The following is a 13,314-nucleotide window of genomic DNA, read 5'->3' as shown; positions in this document are numbered from 1 at the left end:
AGGGTCCTGGACCACAGATTAGGGTTAATATATATGCATTATAAGGTTTAATAATGGTCCACAGTTCTTTTCTAGTCTCTGACTCTTATAGGAAACAGTCTGAGCAGATGTGTGAGTTATTGCAGTCAAAACAGGATGTCTGTGAGAAAGTGCCTCAAGGCTAAAAGAGATACATAGACACAGACACCTGCAGGGGACTATTATAGATAAGAAACATGTCAGACATATCACTGTAAGCCACATGTGAATGGAAAATGACTGCTGAGCCCTTAGAAAACACTGGAACTACTGTTTTCTCCTGCAAGTTTGTCTAACTGTATATGCATGGGCTTGGTCTCATGAGTAGAAGGTGTTGAGGTAGGCAGTTACATCACTAGGGGTTGACTGCAAGTATATTAAAGCAACTTTGACCCGTTTTATTTTGCAGAACTTACATGCTGAGTTTCTATTGTCAACTTCTGTCTGCAATTGCATTAATAAAGGTTTGATTGATTTACTGAAAACCTCTTAGGGATCCAATAAAGCGCCAATCCCGTTAGCGGGATAGATTTGACAACATCCGGTGAAATTGCAGAGCTCCAAATTCAAACTACAGAAATATCAATATTCAACATTCACGAAAATATGTGTAATACATCAAAATAAAGCTTAACTTCTTGTTAATCCAGCCGCTGTGTCAGATTTCAAAAAGGCTTTACGGCGAAAGCAAACCATGCGATTATCTGAGGACAGCGCCCCGCATACAAACACATGAAAATAATTTTTTAACCAGGCAGGTGCAACACAAAAGTCTGAAATAACGATATAATAAATGCCTTACCTTTGAAGAGCTTCTTCTATTTGCAATCCCAAATGTCTCAGTGACACAATGAATGGTCGTTTTGTTCGATAAATTCCTTCTTTACATCCCCAAAATTATATCCCCATTTATTTGGCGCGTTTTATTCAGAAATACACCGGTTCCAACTCGCCCCCAACATGACTACAAAGTATCTAATAAGTTACCTGTAAACTTGGTCCAAACATTTCAAACAACGTTTTTAATCCAACCTCAGGTACCCTAAAATGTAAATAATTGATAAAATTTAAGACGGGATAAACAGTTTCCAATACCGAAGAAAAACAACACGGAGCGCGCTCTTGTTAACACGCACCAAAATACTAGAGTCCTTCTGAGTGACACGTAGAAAGAATAGCACTACTTCCTAATTTCTCAAAAGAAAAACATCGAACAATTTCTAAAGACTATTGACATCTAGTGGAAGCCATAGGAACTGCAATCTGGGCCCTAATAAATCAGGTTTCCCATAGAAAAGCATTGGAAAACACAATGACCTCAACAACAAAAAATGTCCCTGGATGGATTGTGCTATGGGGTTCCGCCTGCCAAATCAGTTCTGTTATACTCACAGACATTATTTTAACAGTTTTAGAACCATTAGAGTGTTTTCTATCCAATACTACCATGCATATGCATATCCTTGCTTCTGGGCCTGAGTAACAGGCAGTTTACTTTGGGCACGCTTTTCATCCGGAAGTGAAAATACTGCCCCCTATCCCGAAGAAGTTTTAAAGAAGATATTGTCTGGCTGCTGATTTCACCAATAAGCCAATGATTGACAAGGAACAAGGAACAAGGAACCTACCCCGACAATGCAAAGCAATAAAGAATTAATTGCATTGAATGAAATTATGATGATGATGACAAAGAGCAGAGATGATCGTGTACTTCAGGAAACAGCAGAGGGAGCACCCCCGTATCCACATCGAAAGGGACAGCAGCGGAGAAGGTGGAAAGTTCCTCGGCGTACACATCACGGACAAACTGAAATGATCCACCCACACAGACAGCGTGGTGAAGAAGGCGCAACAGCGCCTCTTCAACCTCAGGAGGCTGAAGAAATGTGGCTTGTCACCTAAAACCCTCACCAACTTTTATAGATGCACAATTGAGAGCATCCTGTCGGGCTGCATCACCGCCTGGTACGGCAACTGCACCGCCCTCAACCGCAGGGCTCTCCAGAGGGTAGTGAGGTCTGCCCAACGCATCACCGGGGGCAAACTACCTGCCCTCCAGGACACCTACAGCACCCGATGTCACAGGAAGGCCAAAAAGATAATCAAGGACAACAACCACCCGAGCCACTGCCTGTTCACCCCGCTATCATCCAGAAGGCGAGGTCAGTACAGGTGCATCAAAGCTGGGACCCGAGAGACTGAAAAACAGCTTCTATGTCAGGGCCATCAGACTGTTAAACAGCCATCACTAACACAGAGAGGCTGCTGCCTACATTGAGACCCAATCACTGGCCACTTTAATAAATGAATCACTAGTCACTTTAAATAATGCCACTCTAATAATGTTTACATATCTTACATTACTCATCTCATATGTATTTACTGCATCTTATATCATCTTGCCTATGCCGCTCGGCTATCCATATATCTATATTTACATATTCCTATTCCACCCCTTTAGATTTGTGTGTATTAGGTAGTTGTTGAGGAATTGTTAGATTACTTGTTAGATATTACTGCACTGTCGGGAACTAGAAGCACAAGCATTTCGCTACACTCGCATTAACACCTGCTAACCATGTGACCAATAAAATATGATTTGAGCGTACATACCTGAGCCATGAGGTCATCGCCTGTCACCACAGCGACCTTGAGATCAAGTCCCGCCTTCTTGACTACTTCCTGTATAGCGGCAGCGCACGCCAGCGGGTTCACACCCCCGGCATTACTGACCACCCGGATACCTACACACACACACACACACACACACACACACACACACACACACACACACACACACACACACACACACACACACACACACACACACACACACACACACACACACACACACACACACACACACACACACACACACACGACTTGGAAGGTCACCGTGATAACAGATCTAGTAACATGTTGATGTGGAAGGTGATAACAGATCTAGTAACATGTTGATGTGGAAGGTGATAACAGATCTAGTAACATGTTGATGTGGAAGGTGATAACAGATCTGTTGATGTGGAAGGTGATAACAGATCTAGTAACATGTAGATGTGGAAGGTGATAACAGATCTAGTAACATGTAGATGTGGAAGGTGATAACAGATCTAGTAACATGTTGATGTGGAAGGTTATAACAGATCTAGTAACATGTTGATGTGGAAGGTGATAACAGATCTAGTAACATGTAGACGTGGAAGGTGATAACAGATCTAGTAACATGTTGATGTGGAAGGTCACCGTGATAACAGATCTAGTAACATGTTGATGTGGAAGGTGATAACAGATCTAGTAACATGTTGATGTGGAAGGTGATAACAGATCTAGTAACATGTTGATGTGGAAGGTGATAACAGATCTAGTAACATGTTGATGTGGAAGGTGATAACAGATCTAGTAACATGTTGATGTGGAAGGTGATAACAGATCTAGTAACATGTAGATGTGGAAGGTGATAACAGATCTAGTAACATGTTGATGTGGAAGGTGATAACAGATCTAGTAACATGATGATGTGGAAGGTGATAACAGATCTAGTAACATGTAGATGTGGAAGGTGATAACAGATCTAGTAACATGTTGATGTGGAAGGTGATAACAGATCTTGTAACATGTTGATGTGGAAGGTGATAACAGATCTTGTAACATGTTGATGTGGAAGGTGATAACAGATCTAGTAACATGTTGATGTGGAAGGTGATAACAGATCTAGTAACATGTTGATGTGGAAGGTGATAACAGATCTAGTAACATGTTGATGTGGAAGGTGATAACAGATCTAGTAACATGTTGATGTGGAAGGTGATAACAGATCTAGTAACATGTAGATGTGGAAGGTGATAACAGATCTAGTAACATGTTGATGTGGAAGGTGATAACAGATCTAGTAACATGTAGATGTGGAAGGTGATAACAGATCTAGTAACATGTAGATGTGGAAGGTGATAACAGATCTAGTAACATGTTGATGTGGAAGGTGATAACAGATCTAGTAACATGTAGATGTGGAAGGTGATAACAGATCTAGTAACATGTAGATGTGGAAGGTGATAACAGATCTAGTAACATGTTGATGTGGAAGGTGATAACAGATCTAGTAACATGTTGATGTGGAAGGTGATAACAGATCTAGTAACATGTTGATGTGGAAGGTGATAACAGATCTAGTAACATGTAGATGTGGAAGGTGATAACAGATCTAGTAACATGTAGATGTGGAAGGTGATAACAGATCTAGTAACATGTTGATGTGGAAGGTGATAACAGATCTAGTAACATGTTGATGTGGAAGGTGATAACAGATCTAGTAACATGATGATGTGGAAGGTGATAACAGATCTAGTAACATGTAGATGTGGAAGGTGATAACAGATCTAGTAACATGTTGATGTGGAAGGTGATAACAGATCTTGTAACATGTTGATGTGGAAGGTGATAACAGATCTAGTAACATGTTGATGTGGAAGGTGATAACAGATCTAGTAACATGTTGATGTGGAAGGTGATAACAGATCTAGTAACATGTTGATGTGGAAGGTGATAACAGATCTAGTAACATGTTGATGTGGAAGGTGATAACAGATCTAGTAACATGTAGATGTGGAAGGTGATAACAGATCTAGTAACATGTTGATGTGGAAGGTGATAACAGATCTAGTAACATGTAGATGTGGAAGGTGATAACAGATCTAGTAACATGTAGATGTGGAAGGTGATAACAGATCTAGTAACATGTAGATGTGGAAGGTGATAACAGATCTAGTAACATGTAGATGTGGAAGGTGATAACAGATCTAGTAACATGTAGATGTGGAAGGTGATAACAGATCTAGTAACATGTAGATGTGGAAGGTGATAACAGATCTAGTAACATGTTGATGTGGAAGGTGATAACAGATCTAGTAACATGTAGATGTGGAAGGTGATAACAGATCTAGTAACATGTAGATTTCGAAGGTGATAACAGATCTAGTAACATGTAGATGTGGAAGGTGATAACAGATCTAGTAACATGTAGATGTGGAAGGTGATAACAGATCTAGTAACATGTTGATGTGGAAGGTGATAACAGATCTAGTAACATGTTGATGTGGAAGGTGATAACAGATCTAGTAACATGTTGATGTGGAAGGTGATAACAGATCTAGTAACATGTTGATGTGGAAGGTGATAACAGATCTAGTAACATGTAGACGTGGAAGGTGATAACAGATCTAGTAACATGTTGATGTGGAAGGTCACCGTGATAACAGATCTAGTAACATGTTGATGTGGAAGGTGATAACAGATCTAGTAACATGTAGATGTGGAAGGTGATAACAGATCTAGTAACATGTAGATGTGGAAGGTGATAACAGATCTAGTAACATGTAGATGTGGAAGGTGATAACAGATCTAGTAACATGTAGATGTGGAAGGTGATAACAGATCTAGTAACATGTTGATGTGGAAGGTGATAACAGATCTAGTAACATGTTGATGTGGAAGGTGATAACAGATCTAGTAACATGTTGATGTGGAAGGTGATAACAGATCTAGTAACATGTAGATGTGGAAGGTGATAAAAGATCTAGTAACATGTTGATGTGGAAGGTGATAACAGATCTAGTAACATGTAGATGTGGAAGGTGATAACAGATCTAGTAACATGTTGATGTGGAAGGTGATAACAGATCTAGTAACATGTAGATGTGGAAGGTGATAACAGATCTAGTAACATGTTGATGTGGAAGGTGATAACAGATCTAGTAACATGATGATGTGGAAGGTCACCGTGATAACAGATCTAGTAACATGTTGATGTGGAAGGTGATAACAGATCTAGTAACATGTTGATGTGGAAGGTGATAACAGATCTTGTAACATGTTGATGTGGAAGGTGATAACAGATCTAGTAACATGTTGATGTGGAAGGTGATAACAGATCTAGTAACATGTTGATGTGGAAGGTGATAACAGATCTAGTAACATGTTGATGTGGAAGGTGATAACAGATCTAGTAACATGTTGATGTGGAAGGTGATAACAGATCTAGTAACATGTTGATGTGGAAGGTGATAACAGATCTAGTAACATGTTGATGTGGAAGGTGATAACAGATCTAGTAACATGTTGATGTGGAAGGTGATAACAGATCTAGTAACATGATGATGTGGAAGGTGATAACAGATCTAGTAACATGTTGATGTGGAAGGTGATAACAGATCTAGTAACATGTAGATGTGGAAGGTGATAACAGATCTAGTAACATGATGATGTGGAAGGTGATAACAGATCTAGTAACATGTTGATGTGGAAGGTGATAACAGATCTAGTAACATGTTGATGTGGAAGGTGATAACAGATCTAGTAACATGTTGATGTGGAAGGTGATAACAGATCTAGTAACATGTTGATGTGGAAGGTGATAACAGATCTAGTAACATGTAGATGTGGAAGGTGATAACAGATCTAGTAACATGTTGATGTGGAAGGTCACCGTGATAACAGATCTAGTAACATGTAGATGTGGAAGGTGATAACAGATCTAGTAACATGTAGATGTGGAAGGTGATAACAGATCTAGTAACATGTAGATGTGGAAGGTGATAACAGATCTAGTAACATGTTGATGTGGAAGGTGATAACAGATCTAGTAACATGTAGATGTGGAAGATGATAACAGATCTAGTAACATGTAGATGTGGAAGATGATAACAGATCTAGTAACATGTAGATGTGGAAGGTGATAACAGATCTAGTAACATGTAGATGTGGAAGGTGATAACAGATCTAGTAACATGTTGATGTGGAAGGTGATAACAGATCTAGTAACATGTAGATGTGGAAGGTGATAACAGATCTAGTAACATGTAGATGTGGAAGGTGATAACAGATCTAGTAACATGTAGATGTGGAAGGTGATAACAGATCTAGTAACATGTTGATGTGGAAGGTGATAACAGATCTAGTAACATGTAGATGTGGAAGATGATAACAGATCTAGTAACATGTAGATGTGGAAGATGATAACAGATCTAGTAACATGTAGATGTGGAAGGTGATAACAGATCTAGTAACATGTAGATGTGGAAGGTGATAACAGATCTAGTAACATGTAGATGTGGAAGGTGATAACAGATCTAGTAACATGTAGATGTGGAAGGTGATAACAGATCTAGTAACATGTAGATGTGGAAGGTGATAACAGATCTAGTAACATGTAGATGTGGAAGGTGATAACAGATCTAGTAACATGTTGATGTGGAAGGTGATAACAGATCTAGTAACATGTTGATGTGGAAGGTGATAACAGATCTAGTAACATGTAGATGTGGAAGGTGATAACAGATCTAGTAACATGTAGATGTGGAAGGTGATAACAGATCTAGTAACATGTAGATGTGGAAGGTGATAACAGATCTAGTAACATGTAGATGTGGAAGGTGATAACAGATCTAGTAACATGTTGATGTGGAAGGTGATAACAGATCTAGTAACATGTAGATGTGGAAGGTGATAACAGATCTAGTAACATGTAGATGTGGAAGGTGATAACAGATCTAGTAACATGTTGATGTGGAAGGTGATAACAGATCTAGTAACATGTTGATGTGGAAGGTGATAACAGATCTAGTAACATGTTGATGTGGAAGGTGATAACAGATCTAGTAACATGTAGATGTGGAAGGTGATAACAGATCTAGTAACATGTAGATGTGGAAGGTGATAACAGATCTAGTAACATGTTGATGTGGAAGGTGATAACAGATCTAGTAACATGTAGATGTGGAAGGTGATAAAAGATCTAGTAACATGTTGATGTGGAAGGTGATAACAGATCTAGTAACATGTAGATGTGGAAGGTGATAACAGATCTAGTAACATGTTGATGTGGAAGGTGATAACAGATCTAGTAACATGTAGATGTGGAAGGTGATAACAGATCTAGTAACATGTTGATGTGGAAGGTGATAACAGATCTAGTAACATGTTGATGTGGAAGGTGATAACAGATCTAGTAACATGTTGATGTGGAAGGTGATAACAGATCTAGTAACATGATGATGTGGAAGGTGATAACAGATCTAGTAACATGTTGATGTGGAAGGTGATAACAGATCTAGTAACATGTTGATGTGGAAGGTGATAACAGATCTAGTAACATGATGATGTGGAAGGTGATAACAGATCTAGTAACATGTTGATGTGGAAGGTGATAACAGATCTAGTAACATGTTGATGTGGAAGGTGATAACAGATCTAGTAACATGTAGATGTGGAAGGTGATAACAGATCTAGTAACATGTTGATGTGGAAGGTGATAACAGATCTTGTAACATGTTGATGTGGAAGGTGATAACAGCTCTAGTAACATGTTGATGTGGAAGGTGATAACAGATCTAGTAACATGTTGATGTGGAAGGTGATAACAGATCTAGTAACATGTTGATGTGGAAGGTGATAACAGATCTAGTAACATGTTGATGTGGAAGGTGATAACAGATCTAGTAACATGTTGATGTGGAAGGTGATAACAGATCTAGTAACATGTTGATGTGGAAGGTGATAACAGATCTAGTAACATGATGATGTGGAAGGTGATAACAGATCTAGTAACATGTAGATGTGGAAGGTGATAACAGATCTAGTAACATGTTGATGTGGAAGGTGATAACAGATCTTGTAACATGTTGATGTGGAAGGTGATAACAGATCTAGTAACATGTTGATGTGGAAGGTGATAACAGATCTAGTAACATGTTGATGTGGAAGGTGATAACAGATCTAGTAACATGTTGATGTGGAAGGTGATAACAGATCTAGTAACATGTTGATGTGGAAGGTGATAACAGATCTAGTAACATGTTGATGTGGAAGGTGATAACAGATCTAGTAACATGATGATGTGGAAGGAGATAACAGATCTAGTAACATGATGATGTGGAAGGTGATAACAGATCTAGTAACATGATGATGTGGAAGGTGATAACAGATCTAGTAACATGTTGATGTGGAAGGTGATAACAGATCTAGTAACATGATGATGTGGAAGGTGATAACAGATCTAGTAACATGATGATGTGGAAGGTGATAACAGATCTAGTAACATGTTGATGTGGAAGGTGATAACAGATCTAGTAACATGTTGATGTGGAAGGTCACCGTGATAACAGATCTAGTAACATGTAGATGTGGAAGGTGATAACAGATCTAGTAACATGTTGAAGTGGAAGTTGATAACAGATCTAGTAACATGTAGATGTGGAAGGTGATAACAGATCTAGTAACATGTTGATGTGGAAGGTGATAACAGATCTAGTAACATGTAGATGTGGAAGGTGATAACAGATCTAGTAACATGTAGATGTGGAAGGTGATAACAGATCTAGTAACATGTAGATGTGGAAGGTGATAACAGATCTAGTAACATGTAGATGTGGAAGGTGATAACAGATCTAGTAACATGTAGATGTGGAAGGTGATAACAGATCTAGTAACATGTAGATGTGGAAGGTGATAACAGATCTAGTAACATGTAGATGTGGAAGGTGATAACAGATCTAGTAACATGTTGATGTGGAAGGTGATAACAGATCTAGTAACATGTAGATGTGGAAGGTGATAACAGATCTAGTAACATGTAGATGTGGAAGGTGATAACAGATCTAGTAACATGTTGATGTGGAAGGTGATAACAGATCTAGTAACATGTAGATGTGGAAGGTCACCGTGATAACAGATGTGGAAGGTCAACGTGAAGCCTGGTCCTACCTTTCTTATGGATGTCATGTATAAAGGGTGCCATAGCCATTTGGACGAAGTCCGGGGCATAACCCATATTCTGAAAGAAGAAGAAATAGATTGACGAGATAATAACTGATATTGGTTATTGATTAATAGGTGGATTCACAGGCTTCTTGACCTGGTTATTATTGATAATAGCCGGGATTCAAAAAAAGGTAATTGACAAGAAAATGAATGATTGATAGGTAATGAGCTCACAGGCATCTTGGTCTTGGCCACGCTGAGGAGAGACATGGTAATCTCACTGAGGTAGTCAAACACCAGGTAGTCTATCTGTCCACTGTAGATCAGCTGGGGGACTGGAGGGAGAGGGAGGGAGGGAGGGAGGGAGGGAGGGGAGGGAGGGAGGGGGAGAGAGAGAGGAGAGGAGAGGAGAGAGAGAGAGAGAGAGGGGGGAGAGAGAGAGAGGGCGAGAGCGAGAGAGAGACAGAGAGTGTGAGTGTGAGAGAGAGAGACAGAGTGAGTGAGAGTGTGAGTGTGAGAGAGAGAGAGAGAGAGACAGAGAGTGAGTGAGAGTGTGAGAGTGTGAGAGAGAGAGAGAGAGACAGAGAGTGAGTGAGAGTGTGAGTGAGAGTGTGAGAGAGAGAGAAAAGTTCCATAAATACTTTGTCTGCTAAAAGTGAATCCATTGATCCAAGCTATTCATAATCATATCCATTGATAATGTTTTGTAGATAGTTAATGTTGTCATAAACTGACATAACACATGAATATAAGAGCTTAATTCTATAGCACCCTACACTATAGGTATTGGTCAAAAGTAGTGCACTGCACGCGAATAGGGTGCAATTTGTGACGGACCACCCTAGAGTCTCTGAGGTGAAGGCCAGTGAACTGTGTCCTAGTTGGCTGGACTAGAGGACTATTCATGTGAGCATGTAGGTCGTTGTTACCTGAGGCCGCCGTATCTCCCCAAAACCCCGAGGCGCATCCTATCCTCACGGTGTCCTGCTTCGCTGAACAGCTGTAATAACGTGTAGCGCATTCAGAGCGATGCTTTGGGGAAGTTATGTTGGACGAGTAGTTGAAGTGTAGAAATCTCACCAAGTTGCAAACAAACGCGGGTGTTTTCATGCAAAAACCATCTGTCAGACGTTGGACCCTCAATGCGTTGACGACGCGGGATAAATTGGTTATATTAGACATTGTAATTTAAAAAAATATATATATATGGTTTTTAACCTGAATAAATCGAGAAAGTCAACTCTGGAAGTTCAAGATACATTTAACTCGTGCTACGACCAAAATAGTCCGTGTAGGAACCCAGGTTGCGTCTATTTTGTGTCCGCTCCGGTGATTGTAACGTTTTGGGAAACGGACGCAAGATGGCGCTAGATGGACACGTATACGACGCTATAGCTGATTGGATGATTGACGTTTCAGTAGACCTTGAGTGAGTGAGTGAGTGAGTGAGTGAGTGAGTGAGTGAGTGAGTGAGTGAGTGAGTGAGTGAGTGAGTGAGTGAGTGAGTGAGTGAGTGAGTGAGTGAGTGAGTGAGTGAGTGAGTGAGTGAGTGAGTGAGTGAGTGAGTGTGTGAGTGAGTGATTGTCACTGAGTAATTTTTTTACATTGAGTCAACAACCCAGTCTCCTATTTCAAACTGATGCGACTATTTAATGTCCAAGTTTCAAAGTTCGACGCGTACACAGGCTACAACACAGTCCAGTGAAATGCGTACCTTGATAGCTCTTTCCAAACAATGTAAAAAAAATAATATTAACAATATAGAAAATATAATACATTTTTTTTTTTTTAAATAAAGTAAGAATAAAAACATACTGGAGATGACTGTCCCTTGTCATGGGAGGGATCTGAACCCAGGTCTACTCACAGCAGAAACTAACCCTGAATCTTTAGCCATATGGGGAACCTAATTCCCATTTGGACTGAGGGTGACACTGATTCGGGAGGCCACCGATAACAAGACCATGAGCCTGACTAATGTCCACTGACCTTCAGGGTCAATTTGTTTTACATTTTAGTAATTTTAGCAGACGCTCTTATCCAGAGCGACTTACAGTAGTGAATGCATACATTTCAAACATTTTTTTTTTTTCCATACTGGTCCCCCCCGTGGGAATCAAACCCACAACCCTGGCGTTGCAAACACCACGCTGTACCAACTGAGCAACACAGGACCATGTTATAATGTTATGATGTTCCCTCTAATGTAGACTTCCAGGGTCTAATGTTCCCTCTAATGTAGACTTCCAGGGTCTAATGTTCCCTCTAATGTAGACTTCCAGGGTCTAATGTTCCCTCTAATGTAGACTTCCAGGGTCTAATGTTCCCTCTAATGTAGACTTCCAGGGTCTGATGTTCCCTCTAATGTAGACTTCCAGGGTCTGATGTTCCCTCTAATGTAGACTTCCAGGGTCTGATGTTCCCTCTAATGTAGACTTCCAGGGTCTGATGTTCCCTCTAATGTAGACTTCCAGGGTCTAATGTTCCCTCTAATGTAGACTTCCAGGGTCTAATGTTCCCTCTAATGTAGACTTTCAGGGTCTAATGTTCCCTCTAATGTAGACTTCCAGGGTCTGATGTTCCCTCTAATGTAGACTTCCAGGGTCTGATGTTATAATGTTCCCTCTAATGTAGACTTCCAGGGTCTAATGTTCCCTCTAATGTAGACTTCCAGGGTCTGATGTTCCCTCTAATGTAGACTTCCAGGGTCTAATGTTCCCTCTAATGTAGACTTCCAGGGTCTAATGTTCCCTCTAATGTAGACTTCCAGGGTCTAATGTTCCCTCTAATGTAGACTTCCAGGGTCTCATGTTCCCTCTAATGTAGACTTTCAGGGTGCAGTGTATTATTGACAAGTACTTCATATTCTTCGAGGACCATTTCCATTTGAATTGGTCTTGTAAAAGTTTGGTGTTGAAGGTAGATATAGGTGTAATCTCTGTCCCCGGAACAATTGACTTTATAATCAAACAGTTCAAAGCAATAATTGGTCTCGGAGATAGAACAAGTCGTCATCCGCATAAAATGATATAACATGTTACTCTTTTCCAATTGGAATTATTTGCATTTGGTTATGTGATCTAATCATGGCGACAAGGGGTTCTATGGCCAAAGCAAAAAGACCTGCACTGGTCGGACAGCCTTGAATTTATATTGACATTTTAGTCATTTTAGCAGACGCTCTTATCCAGAGCGACTTACAGTAGTGAATGCATACATTTCTTACATTTTTTTCCCCTCTGTACTGGTCCCCTGTGGGAATCGGACCCACAACCCTGGCGTTGCGAACACCATGCTCTACCAACTGAGCCACACGGGACCGCCTTGTCTCTTGCGACAACAGGAAGTGGGCCGAGTACTGGGATGTTGGTTTTCACTACTGCCATTGGTGAATTATAAATGAATTTCTATCCAAAATATTGGAACAAAATGAAACCTTGATAATGCAGACAATTCCACTCTGTTGAATGCTTTTTCAGCATCAAGGGAGACTATAATATTTGGGGTCGTAAGATCATTGTCATTGTGGCGCTGCTCCGGTAT

At 40.1% G+C, this 13,314-nt stretch overlaps 1 protein-coding gene and 1 non-coding gene across 2 annotated transcripts in view; both read right to left on the bottom strand.

Annotated features, from left to right (window-relative positions):
- The window catches only part of lratb.1 (lecithin retinol acyltransferase b, tandem duplicate 1), a 74,548-nt gene extending 63,477 nt beyond the window's left edge, over positions 1–11,071 (bottom strand). Inside the window, exons 1-4 of the mRNA XM_045721433.1 lie at positions 10,701–11,071; positions 10,006–10,106; positions 9,775–9,844; positions 2,632–2,762 (exon numbers count right to left, since the gene is read on the bottom strand). Coding sequence (XP_045577389.1) covers positions 2,632–2,762; positions 9,775–9,844; positions 10,006–10,106; positions 10,701–10,953 — 555 coding nt within the window. The 5' untranslated portion in view covers positions 10,954–11,071. The remainder of the gene's footprint in view (positions 1–2,631; positions 2,763–9,774; positions 9,845–10,005; positions 10,107–10,700) is intronic.
- A 1,945-nt stretch (positions 11,072–13,016) lies between these two features.
- On the bottom strand, positions 13,017–13,092 carry trnaa-cgc (transfer RNA alanine (anticodon CGC)). Its single transcript has one exon. It is a non-coding gene; the product is annotated as a tRNA-Ala (tRNA).
- Positions 13,093–13,314: the final 222 nt, after the last annotated feature.

This window comes from Salmo salar, chromosome ssa07, assembly GCF_905237065.1.
Source record: "Salmo salar chromosome ssa07, Ssal_v3.1, whole genome shotgun sequence".
In the NCBI taxonomy this organism is placed as follows: domain Eukaryota; kingdom Metazoa; phylum Chordata; class Actinopteri; order Salmoniformes; family Salmonidae; genus Salmo; species Salmo salar.
Note: the sequence above shows the minus strand (reverse complement) of the source record. Positions and strands in the feature narration are given on the sequence as shown.